General features: G+C 44.7%; 1 protein-coding gene across 1 annotated transcript in view; it reads right to left on the bottom strand.

The window, feature by feature from the left end:
• The window catches only part of LOC115325747 (histone deacetylase 11), a 42,554-nt gene extending 15,032 nt beyond the window's left edge, over positions 1 to 27,522 (bottom strand). The window contains exons 1-8 of the mRNA XM_042291910.1: positions 27,397 to 27,522; positions 26,086 to 26,328; positions 24,213 to 24,313; positions 21,162 to 21,278; positions 18,244 to 18,423; positions 15,369 to 15,465; positions 10,289 to 10,358; positions 8,549 to 8,657 (exon numbers count right to left, since the gene is read on the bottom strand). Of these exons, the coding sequence (XP_042147844.1) occupies positions 8,549 to 8,657; positions 10,289 to 10,358; positions 15,369 to 15,465; positions 18,244 to 18,423; positions 21,162 to 21,278; positions 24,213 to 24,313; positions 26,086 to 26,299 (888 nt within the window). The 5' untranslated portion in view covers positions 26,300 to 26,328; positions 27,397 to 27,522. The remainder of the gene's footprint in view (positions 1 to 8,548; positions 8,658 to 10,288; positions 10,359 to 15,368; positions 15,466 to 18,243; positions 18,424 to 21,161; positions 21,279 to 24,212; positions 24,314 to 26,085; positions 26,329 to 27,396) is intronic.

The following is a 27,522-nucleotide window of genomic DNA, read 5'->3' as shown; positions in this document are numbered from 1 at the left end:
CCGAGCAGAAAATAAGCAGCAAGCTATGAGCAAGCGAAACGGGGTGTGCCGTACCTTTCTGAACTTAAGGCTGCTGCACAAACACGTGCTATCCTATACTCCTTTCACCCTTACGCTGGCATGGCTGTGGAAACTACAAGCTCGTTGGACCAGTGACACGTCAATCTTTTGCCATGTGATCACACTCTCGCCCATACCCACGTGCGAGAGTGGTGTCAGGTGACGAAAAGGAGCCCAGGAAACTGTAAGCACAAATAGAGACATGAGGGCACGGCATCACCACCAAGAACACATCTGTTCGTTGTGAATCAGGTGCTGCTGTGGAATGTGCTGACGGCTGCATCAGATTTGCTGACCGACGCCTCGGCAATCGCAATATTTCCGGAAGTGCTGCATCACCTCACTGAGTGGGACAGAAGCGACATCACTTCAATCGATGCCACCGCCTCCCAACGTCTACATGAGCGATGCCCCCAGCACCACTTTCTTCAGAGGGCACAGCATCATTGCTGCACAGCAATGATGCTGTGCAGAGGGCCCAGCATCATTGCAAAGAACACATCTGATATGCCTCTTCTGTTCATTGAGAATCAGGTTAGTGTCTACTACCATGACGGAAGCTTGAAGACTAGCAATAGATTTAGTAGTATTATTGTTGTGCCATGCCTTCAAGTGCTTTGGAGTGAAATCAGAGAATGCTGTAACATGCTCCTATTGATCCTGTCTGATGATGTAGAGCTAAACCCTGGACCAATGACTATTGAACAAACTCTTAAAAAATTACTGCATGGACAGGCAGTCATAACAAATGAAATTAAGGAAGTAAAAGGAAATCAAGCTCGACTGGATTACCGATTTGAAAAACTTTCTGAGAGGATACGAAAACCGGAAGAGGGCTACCAATCATTCAAAGTACACAAAAATGCTGTCTTTACTTTACAGAACACCGTAAAAGAAATACAAGAGAAACTGGTCAAACTATAGAAGATAGAAGCAGAAGAAATAACCTGATCATTTTCGGTATTCCTGAAAAGATAAACAAGACCGAAAGAGACTTGAGGGAAATGGTGATCAGGGAACTGTTTTCCGAAAAAACTGGGCGTACGAGTGCCAACTGTTTAGCCTATTCACAGGCTGGGAGCTAAACAGAAAAACAACACTAGACCGGTGATTATGAAGCTCTTTGACTGTACCAAAAAAATGCAAGTGCTACAGAACTGTTCTAAGCTCAACGGTACAACAATATCTGTTTCAAACGACTATTCTAAGAAAACTTTTCTGGGAAAGTGCCAAACCAGATACAGACAGAGGTTCCAAATTTAAGCTGTTCAATAAGGAGATACAGATCGACGGGACGATTTATCACTGGGACTTGGCAAACAACCATCACTAACGAATTCCCAACAAAGAAGAGCGCGTTTCTTAGTGACGGCTCGAGACTCCCCCCCCCCAGGCGCGACTTCTCTTTAATAAATCTAAACGTGCGTAGTTCGCTCAAGGGGGGACATGAGGCTAAATTTAAAATTTTTTCAGAAAAATTAATTTTTTTTTTAGGTTTTTGGGTGTAGAAACTAAATATACACCTTGATACTAAATTTGATAACCTTACGCCAAATATTTACGATGTTATAAAATATTTTCAACACATTGTGAGGCAGCAACAAAGTAAAGGAGTTCAATGTTTGAATGCATTTTCCTCGGTTCCGCTTTTTGCTGCAAGTTTCATACGAAGGACTCTTTTGTTCAAAGGTAAAAGTATTCTCATACCACAACCAAGATGTTTCTGAACTAAAACTTACTGGGGAATTGGGCTATCTACTTTATTTTGTTTTAAGTTGAAGTCCTTATTGAAAGCAAACTATGTTTTCAGAAATTGACATAGGATGCATATCATATTTTGAGGAAATCACTCTTCCTGAAATATTCACATTAGAGCTATAAATACTAGATAGCCTGAAGTTCCACATTCCCCACTTGATATTCCAGCAGTCAAAATGGTGCTTAATAGCTTCATTTGCATATCATAGGTTTCTTAACGAAGAGTGACACATCTTCTTATACATTTATGTAAAGTTATCCTAGAAAGTTGAAAGTTTGCACAATACACCTCCATCTGACGTTAAATCTCCCCTACAAATTGCATTCCAAGCGCTTGAGTAGTTCAGAAGTTTAATCTCTAGTCAGGGTCCCCCCTTAACAAAGTTCATCATTTTGAGCATATACTGTTACCACGCAGTCCCGACGTTGTTGTTGTCGCTCAGACTTGATTACACAGCAATATAGAGGATAGTGAGATTACCCCACCTGATTATAAAATAATTCAGAAAGACCAAGGATCACCCTGGGGGCATGGCAATTCTCGTTAAAGGGACACTGCTTGCCAAGGTTTTTAGTTCTACATGACATATGAGAGCCCAAATACCCAGAACAGAATTTGCGGCTCAAAATTTGGTTTCTTTCCGCCCGAAAACCTACGATCGAGAACTGGCCCGTTTGAGTCGTGCTCACTCTCTTCTCCGTGGTCACGGGCCACTTTCTAAGGTTTAGACACGACCACCAAATTCAATGAAAGTCGTGGGTCATTGAAGGCACACACTCAATATTAAAAATAGAAAAAAAATATGAAACACATTTTTTGTGGCTTCTAAAAAGCTGCAAATACGTTGGGCTGGATGGCGATGGCAGCGGACGACGGACGTGGGACCGCTACTTCAGAACTGTCGTTCGCGGTACCGGTGAATCTGTCTTTTTTCAGAAGAACAATTTTGGAATTGGGATTCATTCTGTACGACACGCCCGACACCGCCAAGCCGATTTGCATGAAGACATTGTCGAGCCAAAGCCCCTCTCATGGCTGAAGACATCGCTCGTGCAAACGTCAAGCAAGCACGAAGTGCGTACTTAGATTTGATTACGCACGCGTACGATTCCTTTACTGGGTGCGAATGTAACCAATGTGCAGTTGGTGTGGTGCTGCCCATCTTCGAGCATAGGGAGTGCCTTTGTTGGAGAAATCGGCAGCAAACTTTCCAACTTAGAGTCGACCGGCTGAATTACTACGAACGAAAGGGTTCCCCCAGTAGCTCAGTGGAAAGATGTCTGCTTCCCACGCAGCGGACCCAGATTCAATCCACACTGTGCGCGTATTCCTTTTTCTTTTTTTTTTTGTCGTACAATTTGCGATAGTTACACATTTTTTTTTTTAGAATTATCAGAGAAAAAACAAAAAATGCCGAGGACGAAGCGTTGCTGAACTAACTGGTATGGGATTCCCTTTTTTACACCTGCAAACTCAATGCACTCAATTTCCACAAAATGCAAGTAGTATATAAATCAGGTAGCATCCGCTTTCCGAGGTGCCCGTAACTGTTCTGCAGGAATTGCAACCAGACATTGGTCCCAATCCCGTTGATCTTTTGGAAACTTGTGCAGACTCTGCCACATAATGCCCCTTTCGGACGCAGGACCTGTGAGGCAGCTCTTCATGAAACATCTTGGAGGCATTCTTTTCGGAGCCGGTCATGGGAATTCACCACGGGCACTCGCTACTCATTTCCAACTCTTCAATGTACAAAACAACTCATTTTGAAGTGCAAAACAGCGAGCAAAACAAACATAACTGTAAAGCAATCACCACGGCAAACAATTCCCACAACGCATGTCGTCTGCTGCAGACAACAACAAAAAAAAAAAACTGAGGGAAAAAATATGCGCACGGTTGGGTGTAGCCACGTGACTTCCGGCACTCACTCTCTCCTCTATATTTCACCAACCTCTGTGCGTGAGTCTCGGTTTCGGTTTTAAGCAGTTGCATTTTTTGCTTTCTAAAAAATATATGTGACCCTGCAGCAAAATGTTAATTGGGTAGTCTTCTGACACCATATTTAATCGCCTGATATAGGGTGCCTCAATGTCCTTCTGTTTAGGGTGATGTCACCCTTCGTAGTACCTGATGCCGACAGCACACACTCACGGGGAAAATACAAAGAAATCGACGAAAACAAAATGTCGCCATAGCACAGTCCGCCACAAACACGTGCAGGGACACGCTCCTTCACGTGCTTCTGAACAAAAAGTAAAAATAAACGTGTGGGACAAAATGGCGAGATGCCACCACCCTAAGTAAAGCGCACATAAAAACACCCTGCCTGACAAAAAATTGTAAAAACTTTTTGGGGGTGTCAGTGTTCTTTTAAGTGTCACATTGAATGTAACCCTTTGTTGAATCAAACACCTGAGCATGGAAGCCTTTTTGGTCAGTTAAAATGGCATAACAACTTTATTACTAATGCTGCCGTTTATCGTCCACCTGGTGCACACATATCGTTCATGGAAAAGCTCTATGATCACATTGAAACTAATATAAACCACAAACCAAATGTAATATTAGCAGGCGATTTTAACCCACCAGGGATTCGCTGGGAGTTAGCAACGTAGAACACTCTAAAATCCTTTTGCACTTTGCTTTCAATTTTGATTATACTCCAAGTTGTCGGTGAAAGTACTACTAGAAATAGCAAAATAGTTGACAATACCCCATACCTGGTTTTAGTAAGTAAAGAGCTTTCGAACTATGATGTTTCTGTATGCAAAGGGCTATCAGATCATGACCTAGTCTCTTTGACATGCTATCTGAAAGTGATTGAGCCATCGAAAAAACGCCAGGAAAAGTTTGTAAGGAACTTTTGAGTGTTCAAGTGATGTTGATATTTTAGACTACCTTGAGGTAGCTTTGTCTGATTTTGACCGTCCTAGGCCGGTGAATAGAACGTGGAAGGATTTTAAACGAATAGTAAACCATTGTATTTAGCAATACGTTCCCCTGAAGTGAGTCAGAAAGAAACGCAACCCTTGGATTACGAGAGACTTCCTGCATTTAAAGCAAAAGGTGAAGCGAAAGTTAAAAAAGAAAACAGTAAATAAACAATTAGTTTTGCAACTTTCTGGATTGTTGAAGGACCGCTTAGGCGCTTTGAAGAGTCATTTTCCTTCTGTGACTATACAAAATTTTATGAAATCAGACCCAAAACGGTTTTGGCGCTGTCTGTCGCTGCGATAACGACTTTTCTTAGTCTTGAAGTTGATGGTCAAGTTGTTAATAACACAGAGAGTGTATCCAAGATGTTTAACAATTTTCTTAGTCTGTGTTTTCTGATAATGCGCTTAGTGCTCCTGTTGATGACAAGGTAAGCATTGGTGCTAGACAACATGAGTGTACCATGGCAGACATTTCAATTTCTGAAGCAGGCGTTTTTTCTCTTTTGTTAGATATTAGTTAAGCACTGTACAATCGGTCAACTAATGGAACTTTAATTTCTATTGCAATCTCCAAAATAATATCACTTTTCATTACATCCAGCTTTTCCTTTGAGTTAACTTTTTGAGGGTCGCCGCAGTATATGTGCGGCCGCAATTATACATAGAAAAGTTCCCACTCTAATGCAAAACTGCGCGCTCCCTAGAAGGTGCAATCATCTAGTGAAGCTTTATAGAACTATAATGAACCAATTCTCGTCATGCTTTAATTTTTTTTATCTCATGTGTAGTTTTGAGGCTTGACGCGCCGCTACTTGCACGTGTGTTTCGAGATGGCAGTGCGTGTCAGCTGTGCTGGCGGTAGCGGAGATTGGAGCGATGCCTTTTTAGATTGTGACTTTTAGCCCACCTTGGAATTCGACTCGGAGGATGAGAGCTCTTTATCCGATGAAGAAGCGCTAGAAAGTACTTGGTGGTTCCAAGTCCAAGACTGCCGGAACGTCTCGGAAGTGCAAGAGGCAAAGCGAAAACGATTGGACAAAAGGTGACATCTTTACGCCTGCAGTTTTCTTCTTTCGATGATTCAAACTTTGGACAGTCTGCTGTCCAAAGTTCCACCAAATGCCCAAGAATCAGTATATTTTGTACTGTTCTTCAACCACACCATTACGACTTTGATTGTAACGGACACAAAAGACTATTTCCGCAGAGCCTGACCTTGTGCATGCATTCCGACTGAAAGAGTGGGCAGACGTCGGCGTTTCAGAGATGTGCTGCTTTCTAGCAACCGTTCTCTCGATGGGCCTTGTTAACAAAAACACAGTCGGAGACTACTGGATAACTGACTCAATGACTGAAACACCATATTTTTCAACGCTCTTCTTTGTGAACCATTTTTGCCTATTGCTGAGAGTTGTGCATTTCAGTGCCTGCACTAATGCAACAGATTGCCCAAGAAAAAATAAACCTTCATGCTGGCAATTCAGGCAAAGTTTTCGAGCCTGCTAGTCTTATACAAATTAGACTTGTGTATTGATGAGTCCATCTTGCCCTTCAAAGGACGGCTTTCGTTCCGTCAATTCCGTCACACCACTTTGGAGTAAATATGTTTGTCTTGTTTGTTGTAAAGACCAGGTACATCCTGGAGTTGGTTGTGTATAATGGGGGCACTACGAACATAATGGTTTTAAAAAAATTGGCATTTTCGAGCTTGGTCTGTATGGAATTGCCGGCTCTCAGTACCTTGGAAAGGGACACTTCCTTTTTGTACACATCCGGTAAAACAGTCCATCACTATTCCAGTTTCTTTGAGAGAAAGAAACCAACGCTCGTGGGATGGTGCAAGCATTAATAAACCCCAAAACATAAAAAAAAGACGATAAAAGGAGAAGTGGAGGTTTTTCCTACAAAGACTCTTCTAGCACTGAAGTTGTGCAATAAGAAAGAAGTTCTAAAGCTAACATCGCTGCTTGGTGGCCATTTTGAGGATGCAGGCAAGGTGGACAGAGTGGAAAATGATGAGAAAGTCTGCCCGTGTACTTGAGTTTAAAAAAAACCAAAAAACGTTCAGCCTTTCTACTTTCGTGAAGACGAAAGACCAGCGGAGCTGTACTCGATACACTGCCGCAACGTGCACGCGTCTGTTTCCCACTTCTTCTCGTTCGCCATGCCGCCGATCTTGGATACGTCTCCGGCGACCCAGAGTCGGTCGCACACGGCGCACGTGACGCCAAACGGGTACTCCACGAACTCCCTCCGGAACCTCGCCATCTCGCCGTCGCACCCGGGAACTGTTCAGCCGGCGTGGAGTGCAGTTGTCGCCGGGCCTCATGCTTGCTGCACTTGGCCTCTGTGGCACGATCGCCGTCCGTGGCATTGACCCGTCGGCGCCCTTTACATCGCTGGTTCTGTTCTCGGCGGAGGCTTTCCAGGCGAGCGATGTGCCCTTCTTTGACAAGCAAATCTGAAGCGCTCGACGCAGTGAAAGTTGAAGCGACAGCGGCTTTGCGGCGGTTGCGGACCCATTCGCGCTGCTGCGTACGTTGCCGCTCCTTCCACAGCCAGTCTTCTTTCCCCGAACGGGCGCGCGGCCGACCCCTCCTAAGTCCAAACCGAAACTGATAACAGTGTAGGAAACATCGCGCAAAACAGACGAGGACGAAGTAACACATGTGACAAGCGCTGTGCTTGTTACGTGTGCTTCTTCTTTGTCGTCGTCTGTTTTTTGCACTGTCTCCTACGATGAATTCCCACCAACAAGCCCAACTATCCATTCTTTTATAATAGCTGGTAAGGTTGCCGCCATCTACGAGTGATGGCAACAACCAGAATGGTTGTGTGCTTGCTGCCGTCGCTTATAGATGGCGGTAGCTGTCCAGGTAGGTTTGTGTCGACATGTCGGATACGATCCTCAGGAACCTAGCCCTTAACAGCTCCGCTGTAAAATGCTATTAGTTGACAAGGTGGACATGCAGCTGAGCATCCTCAAACGGTATTAAGAAGTGTATTTTTTTAACCTACTCGACATGCCACTCTTGAATGCATACATCCTTCGCCATGACAAGAGTGCCCAGAAGACCTCACTTTCCGAATTCAGAAAACACAGCGTACCGGATCATCAAACTACATTACACAGCGACAAAACACGGCGGAACACCGACTGAATCGTGACAATCTATTGAGACTGACAGAATGACATTTCGTTGAGAGGGTGCCCCAAACCTTGGCCCAATAAGCAGCCGCACACAATGAAAGTGCCTTGTGTGCGCAAACACAGTCCAACGATAAAAGAAAAGGAAGGGCACCAGGTATATGTGCCCAGATCGTGACAAGGCACTGTGTGCGAAGTCATACTTGAAAAACTATCACATACAAAAGTAAAAAAAAAAAAATGAGACGTTTACAACTCTTTGTAACGCCGAATAAGAACACAGCTCTTGAGCAGGAGGGGAAGGTATGCCCCTCTTCCTCCTCCGTACCCTCTCTTCCTCCCGTCCTCCCCCTCACCTGGTGAGAGCTGCGTAGGCGTTCGGCAGACAGTCGACCTGTCGATCTCCGTCGCTGGCACCTAACCGGTAATGGTTAGGTTATCAGGTATAAAACACATTCTGCGTTAAAATTAACTTATAGAAAACACCCCTCCTGAGTTCGAAGAAAAATAAGCCCTGAATACACATTTAGGTACCTCATTGGTACCAATTTAGGTACGAATGAGGTACCTAAATGGGTCGCCTCGCTGGTTTTACTGTGGTGCACCATCCCGGGTGAACCTCCGCCGACGACATGGGCTGACCTGGTCGGAGATGCTGAGCCGGCCCAGCACGTCCCCGTCCAAGATGTCCGTGCCCGCATTGAACACGACAAGGTCCGGGCTGAACTCGTTCAGGGCCAGCATGAGGTTCCTGCACAACAGTGATCGAGAAGGAAACACAGGGGCAGGGCATATATATGTTTCACTTCAAGTCCCAACGCAGCCGACGCAACGAGCCGATGGGACCAATCAGACGGCATCAAAAGTGCATCGCCGTGGCATTCGTCACATTTCTGTACGTGTTCTATTGTCGCTCAGCCAATCATAAACAGAAAAGGCCTAGCGACTTCCACTTTTGACGCTGCTTGATTGGTCCCATTATTGCGTAGTGTCGGCTGCGTCTGGACTTGAGCTGAAACGAAGTATAGCAGAACTACACGCCTGGAATGCACCTTCGACCAGCGCATTTTCCGTCCCACCCCGCCCACGCATCAAAAGTGACACCGAAGGCAACAAAAAATGTCACAAGAGTTAGCGTGTCGTGCTGTCGGATGTTGCGGTCGTGGCGGTTGGTCGTAGGAATGTTGGTGAAAAGGCGAGAGGATGAGAGGGTCGCCGTTGTCGTGGAGTCCTAACTCGCGTCTGCTTCAGTTTTCGTCAATTATCTGGCTGCAAACCGACCCATGGCAAAACAAGCGCTGCCGCATCTGCCTCCGCCCCTATGACACCGCCAGAATTGCGGAAGGCAACAGCATGAAACTTTTACTACGTCGTCGGGTGGAAAATTGAGGAACCATTTTTGGGAACGCGGTAAACACAACGATCGAAGACGCGCACTCCAGGCACCCTGCTGGAGCCGAGGCACCACATGCTGTTGCAGTCGGGGACAAATGCGACGATGTTGCACGAAACAGGGAACCGCTATTGAAGCGACTTCGTGTAAGATCCCTAGATGACCGTTTCGTATGTCAGCATGCTGCATTCAAACGAGCAAGTGCAGACGGTGCAGACACCACCTAGGAAGTCTAACTGTCGAATTATTACGACGTAATTCCAGGTAGGTATTTATTAAAAGGTTTGACAAAGTTCGAGATGCATGAATCGATGAAAATACGCAAATATTCCAATTTTTTGTTGCTTTTTTTTTTACTTTTTCAGGTAACACCGCAGACGGTGCCACTGGCGTGATTGGAGTATGATCTCTAGTGCTTCGCGGGACGTGCATGCATCAGTGAGCTGGACGCAGCATTGTGAATGCATCACACTAGCAAACTGCCAGAGGCTGATCCCATTAATCTCGACGTGGCGTACGTCTCCTCCGTCTCCATAACCTTTTGCTTACAAACATCGGCCACGTTTCTGAACAGTATGCGCGCAGGTAGCAACTATGCAGACGCCATTCGACGCAGAGGCTACTGCAAAGCAGACGACACGTGCGTTACACCCGTTAACATTGTGGATCGCGTGACTGCTTGTACGACGTGGGTGCCCATGTCATCAACAACTTGAAGTCAATGTTGCCGCCGCAGCCAGAGTTTTAATTTCGGCCGACGTCTAAGGCGAGATTGCACAAAAGATAGGTAACTTTTCAGGAAACGGAGGGCATCGAGCTTTAACGTGATCAAGAACACTCATTACCCCGAAAACGTTGAAAATCCGCAGAGTTACTAAATATTAGTATATCCTTTGTACTTTGTGGTCTGGCAAGGAGCGAACAGAAAATAATGCGCACAAAGAAAGAGGAACTGCCAGGCTGTGAGAACATCGGCCGCATCGACTTACTCGTCCACCAGCTTGAGGTAGGGCTCGTCCGACGTGCCAGACCGGATCTCCACTTTCCGTCTGATGGCGGCTGCGGGAGTTTGTGCGGAAAGGAGAAAGTATTGTCCGACTTAAAACAGACACCCACCACCCTCGCCCCTCATGAGCTGCTCCCAAAGGCTACGTAAAGAGTCGGAAATGAGTTTCCGGCACAACCCATACAGTTTGCTAGATTTGAAAGTCATAAAACGGCAAGCGTATAGTCCGCACTGCAACGTAACGTCCGCAAAAAAGGAATGCTCCGCCCACACGAAGCTCGGTGTACCCGTAACTCTAATCCGGTTAACCACCGCTCCGTGGCAGGCGTTGCATCGATCTGATGATTCCATTGAACACATAACGCTAATTTGTAAGCAGCTGAAGTGGTCGTAAGAGCACGCAGTGCCCCATTCTGCGATGCTGCAAAAGCTTTGGGGCAGAACTTCTTTCCTAGTTGCCGACAGAATGAGAATGGGAGGGGGGGCTTCGGTTACCCGTTTCCAGCCCGAGTATCCCACCTTCGATAATGCTTCGACGTCTCTTGAACCTCAAACGTGCACGCCCAGTCAAAGCATGGCGGAAGGCAAGGAGTGCACGCTGGAAGCAGGACGTTCGGAAAAGACACCCATTCTCGTCTTGTTCATGGCTACAGTAGGAAAATTACAAGCTGCATCACGACATTTAAAATTCTGAAAGGTCATATCTTTTTAAAGGGGCCCTGAGGAGTTTTCTGAGATTGTCTAATTATGGCGATAACTCACACTGCAGGCTCTAAGCATTTTAGAAATCTTTAACTCATGACGATGCGCGGCCGATTTTCCCATTAAAAATGCAGTCTAAGATTGAACACACCGAGGTCATTGCAGAGAATGGTAGGAGTGTGGTTCCAGCAACCGGAACTATATGTGACCAATGAAAAATGCGACATTTCATGGGGATTGCAAACGCTGTTCTTGAATAATATGTATGCTTTTGTAGATGATAAGAGCAAACGAGAGTATGAAAAAAATGTAAATTTTTCACGGAGTGCAACCCACTTATAACGATAAATGAGGAAACCTGAAATTTCAATCGTTATAACCGATTATCATTGTATCGGGACTAGAAACTGATCATTTCCAGTCTAGAAACTTAAGAAACTGATCGTTATAAGCAGTACATCGTTACATTTGGTATCGTTATGAGTAGGTTGCACTGTACTGCAATAATTGACTCCAAAACAGTGCACTATTTTTTTTTTTTTTTCGGTTTTTGCGGAAGTGATGTGTCTGTTCGTCTGCTTTCGAGCGCCCGCTCACTAGACTAACTCATCGCATCGGTCTTCCTTGCAGATTGCGTCAGCGATGCAGGTGAATTCCAAGCGTGCTTTGCAATCCATGATCCGTCATCATCCGCGATGGCTACAATGGCAATCGACTTTGTCTGGGCGTCCAAAGTCTGGCCCGGGCTACATCTGGGCTATCCAGGGGACAAGCCGCGCCCATTTGAGATATTACTACGCGGGTCCATCCGTCGGAGACTCAAAGATCTTCCAGTTGCTATTGCCCGACACTAGTTCTGGTTTCGGGAAAGGCTCCTCCCATTCTCTGCAGTGACTTTGGTGTATTCAACCTTTAATAGCTTTTTTTAATGGCGAAATCGGCTGCACATCGTCATGATTTAAAGATTTTTAGGACGCTTAAAGACCGCAGAGCGAGTTATCACCACAATTAGGCGATCTCAGAAGCCCCCTCAGAGTCCCTTTAAAGGGGCGGTGTAATGATTTTAACACTGAACAAATGTGCATCTTGTATTGTTTATATTGTTTACTTCGGCATAAGTAAGAGAAAAAGTGCCACCATACCCCAAAATACCTCTATTTCGCTGCGTAATCGCAAAATAAAAAACATTTTTTTTTCCAACCTGCGGCCACATGGTGGCCGCAAATGGAACCTGTGGTGTGACGTCATTCGGAGTGGTTTTTGTAAGTGATAGAGTTAGGCAATTGTAAGCTTGATTTAAGGTTAAGTTTGAAAAAATCTTGTTGTTTAGGCATGCAGAAACGCTTCAAAAGCCTAAAATTTCCGCTAAAAGATTTGTGGCGCCATCTACCGCAAGTCAACCAAACCTGCCGTCGCTGTCATCCGTCGACGCCCGAGGCGCCTACGGCGGCTACACGAGCAACCCGGACGTTTTGTCTTTCCCTCGCTCGACGGAGTGCGTTGGTCGTGGTCCGTAGTATTGTGGTATCGTTATTGTTCCTGGTGTCTCGACCTCAACTTCGACTGCCCCGCCGCACAAGTCCAACTGACTTACTATACGCAAGCATCTTGCGCTCGACGTCGCTCAGGCCGTCCGCCCATGCCGCCATGTTGGTCGGGAATCGACGGGAGAGCGGCGAGCCTGGCGAGCCGGTGAGCGCTGGGGAAACGGAAGCCAGAAGCACCCAACCGGAAACCAACGCCACTCCGAATGACGTCACAGGCGAAGCTGGTGCCGCTTCAATGTTGAGTTGAGGGGTGCCAGAGATACCAATTTCTTTTATTTTTTTTAATGAAAACTAGGGCAAGCGGGAAAGAATAGTTTTCGGTCCTTCGTGTTATATGTCGCCGGGATCAATTCCCGCAATTAATTAGCCAAAGTCCGCAAATTGCTGCACCACCCCTTTAATAGAAACACCTCCATTCCTGCCCCCCCCCCCCCCCCCTTCCCCCCAAAAAAATTAATTGTCTGCGACAATGAGACAAAGATGTACATATTTAACCTAGCTGTATGTTCCCCAAAATTTTGTCTGTAAGCCTATATCAGGGTGGAAAATAAGAATCAATATGATTTAAATTGTGACTTAAGTCCTGATTTATATCAAGACAGTTTTACTGTGACGATATAAATCAAACCTTTACCTCAAAAAGTATCCCCGTAAATATTTTTTTAATTCATGTTTGTCTATCATATGTTAGAACTTCCTATATTCATTTGTTTTGTATTTAGTTTAACAAAATATTGAGCAAGAAAGGTTTATATAAGGCAGAACACAAGCAAAAAGAAGTGCTCTTACGAGCAAATCGGAACGATGATGAGCTTGATTTTTACATTTTTCTTTGTTTTTCACGTACATAATGTCCTACTGCAATAAAATCAGAGTGCAGAATGTAAGAAACAAACACAAGGAAAGTAATGTCCTACTGTAACCAAGTAAAAACTCGAAAGAAAAAAAGTGAAAGCCGTTTACAACTCCCTGTAACACCGAATTAGAGCGCAGCTCTTGAGGAGGAGGAGGGAAGGGTACTGGGGGGGTGAAGTGACCTGGGGGGGGTCACATGACGATGCCGATGATGTCATCAGTGACGTCACTGATGACGTCATCAGTGACGATGACGATGCGGACTCCGATGACGTCATCAGCGATGATGACGATGATGATGCGGATGTCGGTGACGTCATCAGTGACGTCACTGATGACGTCATCCGTGATGATGACGATGCGGATGCCGGTGAGGTCATCAGTGACGTCTCTGATGACGTCATCAGTGATGACGATGCGGATGCCGGTGAGGTCATCAGTGACGTCACTGATGACGTCATCAGTGATGATGACGATGACGATGCGGATGCCGGTGACGTCATCAGTGACGATGACGTCATAGGGGAGGTCACGTGACCCTGGGGGGTGGTCACGTGACCTCGGGGGGGGGGGGGGGGGGTGTCACATGACTTCGGGGGGGGGAGGGGGGGGGTCACGTGACCTCGGGGGGTCTTATGACTTTGGGTGTCACGTGACCTTGGGGGTCACGTGACTCTGGGGGAGGGGTCACGTGACCTTGGGGTAACCTTGGGGGTCACGTGACCTTGGGGGGCCGCGTGACCTTAGTGTGACCTTGGTTACGCCGACGCCGCTTAAGCCGGGAACGGGCCCCTAAGAGCTGCGCTCTAAAATCAAATAAGGTTTTATAACAAAGATAATCAAGCTTATATAGTTTTAGTATAGCGGGCATTACAGCAACAAAAAGTTAGTTAATCTGTACTTTACATTTACTGTACCGTATTTTCCGGACTATAGTCCCCACTCGATGTAGAGTCCGCAAAAGCAAATTCGGGGTAAAAAATAAAAGATTGTGCTTAGATAGTCCGCACGCCATGCACAGTCTGCACTTAGCTAATCCGAACATAAAAATGATGATCAGCACACCTTGAAAAATGCCTTCTTTACTAGCATACAAAGAAGGTTCTTTCACACATAAATCACAGTTAATACTACATGTCATTAACAATATGTCTCATCATCAAGAATGATGTAAAAAACAAAATCATTGCATAGTCCACACCACGTAAAACTCAAACTTTTAAACATGTGTAGTCTGCGAACTATAGTCTGGAAAATATGGTAATGCTTTCTTCCACATTGTTATCAGTAATCGGACGAATTGATCAATCAGTCTGCTATGATGAAAAATTGGTAAAGAATCCCCACAATATTCTACAATGATTCAAATAAAATTATTCTGATTTAAATAAAATTATCTGGTTTAATTGATCTTTTCAAATTATCATAATTTTTCTTTACTTTGGTCTGCATTAATAGGCCATAAGTATTACACAAAATACAGGTCAAAATTATCTTGCAAAAACTATGCATTCTACAGAAGAGACTAGTAATGCCATAGCTCTGCCAGGGAGGCCTTTTTAGGTAGGTACTTAGCAATACAGATATTGAAGTATTACCTAAGTTAATTTTTCAACGCTTGAAGATCCCACGACAATAATCTTTTTTATGTCCTGTCAATTTCGTAGTAGCAGGATTTGAGTTATACGAAAAGAAGCTGCTCAGTGCAAGCTTTGTGCAAGGTTCTGCAACTTTTCCAACAAAACTGCTAATGTACTATTTTTCATTTTCGCAATGCCATCATGTTGTATGCAAATCTTGTAGGCAATAATATGCTGATTACGCACCTCGACCGATGAAATCGAATCTGAGGTACTTATATAACAGTTCCTTTTAGCTTTTCCAAAAGCCAGGATAGTAGCCTGTGTTTCCTTCAGTAGGAAAAAACTAAAGACGAAAAAAACAAAAGCATTCACCAACTTTTGGCATATTCGTCGTGAGGATAGATGCCTTTGTTGTAGACGTCCATGATGTAGACATCCTGGTCGCCCATGAAATCTCGGGCATAGCCATTTCCCTGCGACGAGTTCAACCACAGTTTGTGTTAATAAGCCTTCTTTTATGGAGGAACAGGCTTAATTTACTTGCTTATAGTGATTTACTGTTAACTCTGAAAGGATGTTGTTCGAGACTGCCCTGGAGGCAATCCACATCAGTGGAAGCGTGTCTGAAAAATTACCTTCATGCAGTTCACGAACAAGGTCCGTGAATTGACTTTCCGCAGAGGCCATGTCCAACCACTTATCGATATTCACATAATGAACGAGAGTGTGCCGACGTCGAGACAACCGTGACAAATTTTCTTCCCACATCTGTTGATCACACAGCAAACGACTCCAATCAGGCAGACAATAGCTAACTCCCCTTGTGACTGAAGTGAGCTCATATTTGCCCACTTTCAAAAAATAAATTAACCACTTAGAGACACCTCTGTGGGAAATCGTAGCACGACCCATTAGGTCAATTTACCACATATTCCGTATCAAATCGGTATCAAAGACAGATTACCCCAGAACTGTCGAAAACACCAGAGTGCACCAACAGAGAAGGTGAAGCCTTTCTCCTCGTCTGACGGAGCCCTCAGTGTCTGCGATAGTTCCGAGGTAATCTGTCCTTGTTACCGATTTTAATAAAGAAATCGGCCATGCGTGAATATAGTGTTTGGTTTTTTAGGATGCTTAGAACCCATGGATTTAGTTATGCCCAATAGACTATCACAGAAAGCAGTTTAGTGCACTTCTAAGGTCAGTAGATGTATAAAAAAAGGCATGTGCAAAGCATTCCTTTTTTTACGCGTAACAGATTCATTTAGAAAAGAAATGAAAGACGTTTACAGCTCCCTGTAATGCCGAATTAGAGTGCAGCTCTTGAGGAGGAAAGGGAGGGTATAGAGGGGAGAGTATGCCCCTCCTCCCCCTCCTCTCATGCTCCCCTCCCATTTCGCGGGAAATTTTCACTACATTGCCAGCTAAATTTAGTGGGGAAATATTCCTGCTAAATTTAGGCACACTGTGACATCACTCATGACCCTCGTGACGTCATTATGAAAACGTCCCAGGATGCAAAGCGCAGTTACGCCGACGGCGACGTCGCTCAAGCCGGAAACGGGCGCCTAAGAGCTGCGCTCTAAAAGCTGTGAAAGCTAGTTACGCGGTTTGTGCAGGTGAGTTATATGGCCAGGGGGACATAGTATAGGGGCTAATTGTAACTATCAGTCGGTTAATTAAGTACAATTTGTTCATTAACTCTTTAATTAGTTAAAATAGACATATGGTTACAATGAGAAACCTGCTGAGCGTCATGGAAAACAACTCAATCAATCATTTTCAGAAGTACTTTGAGTGCATGGGAAGGGTAGTAGTGACCTAAAGGCACCACTCGTGCAGCAGGTACACGGCTGGGGCTACGATAAGAGGCGGGAAAAGATTGTGTGGGCGCGTTGTCGCACCGGTAGCCTTGCTCCTGCAGCACGAGTGGTAACTTTAGCGCACTACTGCACTTCTCATGCGCTCAGTGTTTCAGACATTTACTGATTCAGTGATTTTCAATGACGCTCAGCAAGTTTCTGATTGAAACCATATGTTAATTTTTTCTAATTAAAGAGTTAATTAACAATGTTTACTTAATCAGCCAACTGATTGTTACAATTAGCTCACTATATGACGTCCCCCTGGCCATATAATTCACCTGCACAATCCATATAAGTGTAGCTTTCATGGCCTTTTTTAAACAAATCTGTTAATAAATAACACCCTGTATGTCGCACCTGTGAAACGCAGCGACAGTAATTTTGTAAAAAGATTGCAAATGACCACATAAAGTGTGCTGCAAAGGACAGCGGTAGCTGCTACATTGTGAAAAGGCATATTGAAGGACATTTGCCTGTAGCCAATGTGCTGTACATACTTCGGGTGGCGGCAGTGGGTCGGGCATGGGGGCATGTCAGCACATTCTGACCCTGTGGGTATTTCACAATGGTGGTTGCCGGAGAGGTAAGGGGGGAGGAGGTGGAGGAAGGAAGAGCATTCTTCCCATGATCATGTGGGAACAGTGGTGGCCTACAGCAGGGAAGGGAGGGGGTAGCAAGAGAGGGCCTTGCCGTGTGTGAGGGACGATGGGGAGGAGGAGATCAGTGCCTCTGCTGTAGAATGGGGCTTTGCATTCATATATGGCCATTTTTTGCCGGGATGGGGCACTCAAAGCTACCGCTGTAAAACTGTGACCTAAGCACCGGAAAATACGGTCTGCAGTCCCTTCAAAAGGGCCGTCACGCCATTGGGTCTATGGTGTAGGCCAGTGCTTCCCAAACTCTGCTACCATGAGACCCATCAAAAATATAACCCCCCCCCTCAGCTTTTTACTGTCCACAAGCCTTTCGATTTCGGTGCATGACCGAAAACACACAGGATTCAACCTGAAACTTTATTTCGGTTAATACGGGAAGATAGAACATGCCAAGCTAAAAGCCATCACAAAATTAAATGCACGCCAGCAGTAATGACTGCACTAAGTGAGCTTGTTTGCCAGAGCACGGTTTCCCAAAAAGAGGGCAAAGTTTGAACGCTGCAGTAACTATGTCAATGCTCAGCTAAGATTTGTCCTTCGTTTTATTATCGACGTCTCACTGGGAAGAAGCAAAATATGCATTTTTTTCCAAGTTCCCGAGCCACTTCGTGACATGCCGGTGAATCTGTTTCAACTCCCCTTGGGGTCGTGACCCACAGTTTGGGAAACACTGCCGTAGATCTCTGAAGCCCTTTGAGATCCGGCACGTACGGACAAGGGAATAACTTGCCTGGTGTGCGTCCAGGTCCACGACCATGGCCCGGCGTATGCGGCCCTGTCCCCGGAGGGTCTGGACGGCCAGGGTGATGTCGGCGTAGCAGCAGAAGCCGCCTCCCTGGTTGGCGCTTGCATGGTGAAAGCCCCCTCCTAGGTGCACCGCCCAGCCGTGGTCCAGAGCCAGGCCGGCCGCCTGTGCCGCGTAGCACCACAATTTCGAGACTGGTTCGCACACTTGCGGTGGCAATCGGTTCAACCAACGACGTTTCATCAACATATCAATTCGCCGACACAGCAGCACTAGGCGTAAGCCTAGTGCTGCTGTGTTGACTTCAATGAGAGGCTCCCACATTCGTTTTGTCTACACACCTTGCAAAGTTTAAAGCGCGTTTCTGCAAACACCGTCTCGGCTGCCGGCGTCCAGACAAAAGCCTAGCTTGCCGAACACAAGGCAGTTCCGACGAGGTTGGTGTTGCAGAATGAGCACGTCCAATCTGTGCTATAGTCAGTGACAAGTTAAAGGAACACTGCCACCCCTTAAAAAAAATTAAATTTTTCGCCAGGCGATTTAGTATGGTGTCAAAGGACAACCAATATTTTGCTACAGAGTCATGTATATTTTTAATAAAGCCAAGAAACAAAACTGCTCGAAACCAAAACCGAAACCTGCGCACGGGGGTCGGAGAAATATAGAGGAGAAAGCGAGTGCCGGAAGTTATGTGGCTACACCCAACCGCATTCTTCTGGGGAAGGGGGAGGGGGGGGAGAGCAGCAGACGACGCGGGTATCGTTTGTTGTGCGATTGCTTTCCAATTATGTTCGTTCTGCTCGCTGTTCTGCACTTCAAGATGAGATTTTTTTTTTGTACACTGAAGAATTGGAAATGAGTGTCGAATGCCCGTGATCGGCTCCGAAAAGAATGCCCCCAACATGTTGCGTGGGGAGCTGCCTCACAGGCTCCGCATCCAAAAGTGGCATTGTGCGGCAGAGTGCACAAAAGTTCCCAAAAAATCAACGGGATCGAGCCCAACGGCTGGCTGCAATTCCGGCAGAACATTTTTGAGCACCTCGGAAAGCAGACGCTAGCCGATTTATATGTCCCTTGCAAAGTGACTACGTTGAGTTTGCAGATGTCAAAAGGGGAGCTCCATACAACTAGTTCAGCGACGCTTCGTCCAGAGAGTTTTTTTTTTTCAGTGATAATTGTAAAAAAAAAAAATATGTGAGTATACCAAAATGTTGGACAAAACAAAAATAAAAAATTATATGCCCACACAAAGGACTGAACCAGGATCCGCTGTGTACGAAGCGGACACCTTTCCACTGAGCTACTCTACAACGTGAAATAATTGTTTTTCCTAACAACATAGACTTGCAGATGTCCTTGGGCATAGGCAGCTTCCTATCGTGGAGCTCGAAGTATGATAGTTTTAACATCGCAATGTTCAGGCAGACAAGGGGGAACTCCTCATTCGTAGTAATGCTGCCGGTCGACTGTAGGTCGGGAAGTTTGTTGCCAATTTCCCTGCAGCAAAGACACTCGCCAGGCTTGAAGTCGGGCAGCACCCCGGATTGGCCACATTCGCACCTAGTAAAGAAATCGTACGCATGCATATTCAACTCGAAGTATGCACTTTGCGCTTGATGTTGGTGCGTTTTTCAAGCTCTTACCAATTCGTGTTCATAAGACAAGCGATGTCTTCAGCCACAAGAAGGGGCGACGACTCGGTAACGATTTTGTGCAAATCGGCTTGTGGTCGGGCAGGTCGTACGGAATAAATCCTAATTGTTTTTCAGTCCAAAATTTCTCTTTCAATAGAAGACAGATTCGCCGGTAGCGCAAATGACAGTTCTGAAGTAGAGGTCCCACGCCCATCGTCCGCTGCCATCGCCCCCCTTGGGTCCCACGATACGCGATACGACGCCATGTTGAGAATTATGCCCTGAACGCACAGAATGCTTCCAGTTGTCTGTGCAACGTTTTTTTCCAATCAACATATTTGCAGCTTTTTAAAAGCCACAAGAAATGGGTTTCATATTTTTTTGTATTTTTAATATTTAGTGAGTGCCTTTAATGACCCACAACTTTGATTAAATTTGGTAGTTGTGTCTAAACCTTAAAAAACGGCCCGTGACCACGGGGAAGAGAGTGGGCGCGACTCAAACCAGCCAGTTCTCGGTCGGCGGTTTTGGGGCGGAAAAAAAACGAATTTCGAACTGACAATTCTATTCTGGGTAGTTGGGCTCTCATATGTCATGTACAACTAAAAACCTTGGCTAGCATAAATATCAGTGTCCCTTTAAGAATACAGAAGCCTGTCACACTCCATCGCACGCTTGTCGGAAGGCAACGGATGTGTGCTGGAGGCAGAGCTTCCGCTGAATTTATAGCCTGTCACCAACTATAGCCTGAATGTTTTGCAGAAATTGGGAGACCAAATCTACGGATATATCTATAAGAAATGGTTGCTTATAAATATGGCCAGGATTATTAGCCCATAGTGAAAAAATATGTAGTCATCACAATGTCACGCAATGTCATAATGTCACCTGACATCATGATGTCACATGTCACAGTGTCATGTGATCTCAAAATACCACATGACGTTATGTCACATGACATCACGGTGCCACATAATGCCAGTGTTACATTATGCCATGTCACATGAAACTATGACGTCACATGACACTTTGCTTTGTGTGACATCTTGATGCACACGAAAAAAGTGATGTAACATCATAGTGTCACGTTACCTCATGATGTCATGTGACACTGTGATTTCATCGAGGCTACATGCCACAAACACAAAATGTCCAAGGCTAGCCCTGTAAACGCTACACGTTTCAAACTGATGACCGCTCAAACTTTGTTTATTTTTTAATCCATAATCAAAAATGCACTAGGTTGTTCAACTTCTAACTCTCACTCACCAGTATGGTGCCTGCCGTCTGGTATCGGAATGGCCTGAGAACCCGGCGCTGCACCATGCAGTTGGGCAGGAAGGCCACAAAGGGAACCTCTGTCACCGTGGCCACATACGCACTCCACTGCACAAGGGGAAGTCTGCTCAGCACCGCCAGGGCTCGACGTAACCACTAACTCCGCCGTCCGCAAAAACGTTCGTCAAAATACGAGATTGGGAGTGTGTACGCTGTGCCATACTGTTAGTGCAAACACGATAACGGCTTTCTTTCGTGTTTTTTGTCGAAAGGGTATTGGCAGGTATCAAACATTACAGCTTAGGTCAGTGATTCAAACGAGCACTTTCCATCACACTAATAGGCATTGAAGACAGCCTTTTGATTATACAGCCGCCTCGGTGGCTCCGAGGCGAGAGCGCCGGCCTACGGATCCCCAGGTGGCGGGTTCGAATCCCGACCGAGGTGCCCGCAATATGACGGAGGCTTATTGCGGAGAAGGCGCCGTGTAACCGAGCTTTCGGTTGCACGTCAAAAGATCCCCAGGTGGTCGAAATTAATCCTCAGTCCTCCGCTGGGGCGTGCCAGATGCCCGTCGTAGGTTTGGCACGTAAAGCCCCCAAATTTGACAGCCTTTTGATTGTAGAAAAATAAACAGAAAAAAAAGGCGATTGGTTGTTCATGTTAACAGTGTCACGCAGTGTGTTCACGTATACGCCCCAGCGCTAATTCAGTACTTAACACAAAGCACTGACTTTGTGCTGTATCAGTACTGTGTTAACACTGTGATGCATGCTACCCCACCTTTTTTGCTGACACGCACAGTGCAGCGCTATAACTCATACACTGAGTCAGCACCGAGTCAGTATGTCAATGCTGAGATGCATCCGTGAACGGGCCTTTACCATATGATAAGACCTAATAAGCACTATGAAAGAGCTTGCATGACATGACGTGTGCTGTCATGGTTTTTGTGTTCCTATTCTTAGAGCTTTATTTTTATATATTTACTAAATGGTACTGCTTGCCTCGCCCAGGCTGCAGTAAGAGTAGTACACACACAAACATATACACAGAAGATCTACCACCACTTAAAAAAATTTCGTCCAGCACTCTGCTGCACTGCTGCAAACAAAAGATTCTCAGCATGGTAAGGGTGCTGGGTTATCAAAACACCGCAGTAAAATAACCGCCGAATACCCGAAAAATAACAAATTAACAATCAAAGCAAACAAAATCGATCACAACAGCGACAAAAAAAGAAAATGAATATAAAGCTTTGAGCACATTGTCTATTCAATTTTAGATAGGAACAAAGACAAGGGCCACTACTGACGATAACAACTGGAGGGACATTCTGCTCCGAAACAGTTAGCAGAAAACATGGATGGTGAAATGCATCATTTGTAGCAGAAAACCTTGTAACTGAGAAGTGAGACTGTCACCTTGTTATCGATGGCTGAAAAAACAGTTGCCTTTGCATAATAATTACCGCAGAATACCGCGCATCCACCCCATTTCACACTAAGCGCCCATTCCCAAATTTGTAATATATGAGAAAATATTCACAGCACAAATTGATATGTAAAATTGATGACTGGTCAAGCACCCATTCTTAATTTTTTTGAGACTATCTCTAAATCTAGAGTAGGCGCTTGCCCGGTATTTTACGGTAGGTAGAAATATTTCAATAAATCTTTCCGACATCTAAACTAGAGTTTGGCATTCTGCAAGAGCTGGCTGAAAGGCGCACACCGAATGTAGAAGTTATAGATGAACTGAACCGCTTTCCCTTGCATTTTTTTCAATTTATTTTTTGTTTTCTTCGTTGTGCAGATCCCAGACAACTGCTGCACGTTAAAAATCCGGTCTCACTAAGGATTTATAGGCAATAAACTTTACTGATAGACTGGAGTGCCCCAAAGGCTGTTTGGAAGCTTAGCATCTTGAAATGCAAGTTTTTAAATAGACTGGTCATTGTGGTTGTTTCACTGAAGACCCAATGATATGGTGACCTTGAAGTATTTTTAAGATTCAACTTCTCGCTAGGGGACTTTGTCTATCAAATAAGTAAATTGTAAAAGGTTTCCTTTTCATGTAGCTAATTACAGATTTTTTTTTTTTTCTCCCAAAAGATGTTACCTAGTGTTTTGGTTCCAAAGGAACAATACAAAGAAATGGTCAATGCGAAGGTTTCTCCTTAATTATCCAGCAGAAGCACATACAGTGCTTGCAAGCTGTTTAAGCTTAAAGGCATCAAATGAAATTACTTAAAGTGAAAAGTTGTCACATTTCACCCATTCGGTTTCATTTTGGTGCGTCCACTCCCGCGACATTCCAGAGGCTTTAAATCCCTAACCGGAGATACTTACAGAGCTTCTCCGTTGGCTGATGAGCTCTCATCCTCTAAGTTGAATTCCAAGAAGCGTTGGAAGTCTGAATCGGAAGAGCCAATGCTCCCCTTGCATCTAATTTGAAAACTATAAATAGTCCAGCAAAGGGAAACACTGTGTAAATATAATATTTATAATTTAGGCAGGTACCTCAACTGTGTAATCACCACCGTACATGTATGGCGGCGGCCATCAAAGAGTTAAAGTGTAATTGGCCACTTTGTGCATAGTGAATGAATTTTTTCTAGGCAGGTTTTAACTAAAAGACGATTGTCGTGACTACAAATTTTGGACTAAAGAGCTTTATAGTGAAATTTCAATGTGAAGGACAGTGTTTTTGCTAAATATGTACACAGGTCACAATGGCCAATTTGGCCACTCAAATTGAAATGCTTGTTCCTTTGACAGTTGCCACTTCAAAAATCTAGGAATAATATTCTAGAAATTAACATCATGACAAAATAAGAATTAGTGTTGTATGATGCAGAAGCCATTGCCTACCACTCACAAGGCTGTCCATATCACTGAGCCCACCACAGAGTCCTATGTAACTGTTTCATGAGAGGTGCTGTGATTGAATTATATTAAGCATGCAGTTGGCTATTAATGAACAGTTTCAAGCTTGACAGCTGAACAACAAGTGCAGAAAGCCAAACTTGCTGCAGCATACCTTCAGCTTGTTGAGGTAGGACTGGGAATGGACCAGAAGCAACTCCTGCTTGGTAGCTTCATGGGGGACATGGAAGTTGGTGGCATTCAACAACCCAGAATCTGCACAGAGTGCAATAGACACCACGGTAAAGTCCTAACTTTCATGTTGAAGAAAACAATCTAAATTCTTGTACATCACAAGGACGCTCACCGAGTCTATTCATGATCTCAGAATTCTAGATGACATCCAAACTGAAGGTGCCAATCTGGCAGGCATTAGTTCATAGAAACAAATAATTTAATATTTTGCACATGATTGGCTTAATACCTTACTTATTGGCGTGTCTCAGAATCGGTCCTAGGATCTGTTTCCTGGCGACTGCATTCCTGTACAACTGCAAAAGAGCATCCACTTGTAAGGTTACCCCATAAAGTTCTCTTCCTTTAATTTTTCTTTTCTGTCTTCAAAATGATTATTCTATTTTTTTTTTTATTATTATTATTTTTTTTTTTTACAGAAGTGACTGGTACTAGCCCAGATTCCAAAAGGACTTGGGTGAATGTTCAATTGGCGATTCAGGCATAAATAAAAAAAACAAAAAAACAGCCATTTGTAAAAATTTGTATGATTGGTTAAAGCCTGCAACCATGCCCTGCAAACAAAGCATATGCTCAGCACAGAAATCCGTGGAATTATGTCACCAGCCACAAGACACCCTTCAATTCAACGCACATGTCATGAGCAGGGCTCAGGGTTTTCGGTACTGATGATCCCCGGAAAGTAATCTTCGAGCCGGTTTCATCAAAATCGGTGATAGCCGAAAAAATCTTTAATTGGAACTGTCCTTGAATATAAAAAAAAACTATCACCTCAGCTCCCTCATAGAAGAGAAGGAGGTGTGGCTTAAGTCGGTGAAATAAAATGCCAAGAGGTTTGAATCCTATTGTGAGAATAAGCTTCAAAGAATGCCGAATTAGCTGCGAGCTTTGGCCATAGAGAAAGCGGGACGCTGGTGCCAAGACACAATCTGATAGGAAACTAAAACTTAAAAACGCGTTCAGATTGAATTTCTTTTTCTTTTTTTAAATGCTGGATAAAGTTGTTTGCCTTATATTTTTGTAAACGATGCTCCCACTTAAAGGTTTTCAATGATTCCCAGAAAAGTTTCTAATCAAAACCATATACCTTCTAATTTATTCATCATAAGTTCATTACTCATAGGCAATTAAGGATTTTTATTTGAAGTGTTGTATTTTGTTAGGTGAAGCCATTTTCTTTTAAAACTTTTATCATGTGTTCACTGGGCTCCTGGAGCAAATATTCTTGCCGTAAGAATCTAATTATACCAAACATTTTAAATTTTCCATAAATAGGGCTCTTTGGCGGAGACCAATAAGGCACCACCTTTTTCTGCCCAACGCACACTTTATGCATGGGCAATTTGTTCGGAATTCTATGAAACATCCAGTATATTGCTACAAATAAAAACAGAAGATGAATGTGAACTGGAAATAAATATAACTTAAAAAGATGAATTTGCGCCTCGTTAAAATGTTTGACGAGTCACCAAGAGAACAGTATACTGGCATTTTGCGACGAAGACAAAAGGGCGACCGTCACGAAGCGCGCGTTACTGCTGCTCTTATACACGCGGTGCGTTTAGGACTGTTTCGAACCAGAACACACGATGACATCTGAGAATTTTCTAAAGAACATTGATCGATAAAAGAAAATAACTACGCTGAGCGGGGTTCAAACCCGTTGCTTCATGTGGCAGCCGCGTGCATTGCCAACTCTGCACCGCAAGTGGCATCATATATGTTCCCGCTGCAGATGAAACACTGCTGAATGAGAGAGATGTGACGAGTATGTGGCACTCGAGGGCCCTTACTTTTGAGGATGTCGAAGATTTTGCCCCACTTGCCAGCGTCAAAAGGGTGGATCTTCTCGAGGCCGTAAAAGGAGATGTTATACTCCGGGTGGTACACGACCGGGAGCTTTGTACCGGGCTTGAGGCCTTCGGGACGAATCACGAGGTCCTGGCTCTTGGGCCCGATCGACGCTGGCGCCGGCGCACCGGAGCTCAGCGTTCGAGGCTGGCTCATCCCAGACGCGGGCTGTGTCCTGCTAGAAACTGCATCAGTAAACGGAAGTCATATCACAATAAACAGGATGTGGTGGCATTATCTTGCAGAAAATCTAACCAACGGTACTCGGTGTGCAATATTAGTTTTTTATATAGAATATGTCTTCTTCAGTCAACACGTAAGAGACATTGTGAAAAAAATGTCAGCTGATGCGGAACCCAGCGAACCCACGGGTTCAATCCTCAGTCCCACCTGTTTCGATGTGGAGGAACATATCGTACCGGCGTGTGGTCGTGTATCCCTACTGCGTGATGCACATCAGTCCCCAGGCTAACAGTGTACAGCACTGGCCAAATTTTTCATCTAGAGTGTGTAACAATATGTTGACATACTCTGGCATGACTAGACTCACCCTGCCTGAACATCCTAATGTTTATTTTGTTTTATCTGGTGATCGAGATGCTTCAATCTGCAGATACACGAGAGTGGTTGGCTGTATTTCTCTTTCTCTCATTTCAATGGTACAGGGAAGAGGGAAGCTTCCTTTGGCTTTGAAGGTTTCAGGAAGAGGGCATGGCATTGAGGAAAGCTAGATCGAGGTCACTGTAGCTAAATGGAAACAACAGCATGTAGCTTACGTGTACGCGGTCAATGAGCGCATGGAAAGTAAGCTACTGCTTTGCTGGCATAGTTAAAATGCCAGCAGCTGCCTTTCGTACACGCAAAGCTGTACGCAGTTCATTTCAATTTGATGTTGTTGAACTACGGTTTTCACTAAAGCCCTAACTGAAGGGAAAATCTTGTGTTCTGTAGAAAAAGCACTCAACATCATACCGTTCAAGTATATAAGCGCGGATACAAAACCGATGATTTAAAAAGCGCAAAGGACAGACACGGACATGAAGTAGACAGGACAGCTATAGCGCTGTTCTGTCTACTTCATGTCCGTGTCTGTCCTTTGTGATTTTTAAATTATTAAGTTAAACCAATTCTAGCCCACCTTATAGTAAAAAACCGAAACCGAGCGCAAGACAAGACAGCCAGCCGCCAAGCGTTGATCGCGACTCACCAGTATGGAGACAGCCTGACGGTTTCACATATTTGGATGCATTTACCTTTTCAATCAGCTGGCGAGAGGAATGGCATGCGCAAACTCTTCAAAATTCAACTAAAATCTTAAGTTCGCAGCAGTCTGTAGAGTCGAAGCGATTTCTGCCTTCAGCAACAGCGAAACAGCTTGC

Source organism: Ixodes scapularis, unplaced genomic scaffold (genome assembly GCF_016920785.2).
Source record: "Ixodes scapularis isolate PalLabHiFi unplaced genomic scaffold, ASM1692078v2 PGA_scaffold2__306_contigs__length_199485367, whole genome shotgun sequence".
Classification (NCBI taxonomy): domain Eukaryota; kingdom Metazoa; phylum Arthropoda; class Arachnida; order Ixodida; family Ixodidae; genus Ixodes; species Ixodes scapularis.
Note: the sequence above shows the minus strand (reverse complement) of the source record. Positions and strands in the feature narration are given on the sequence as shown.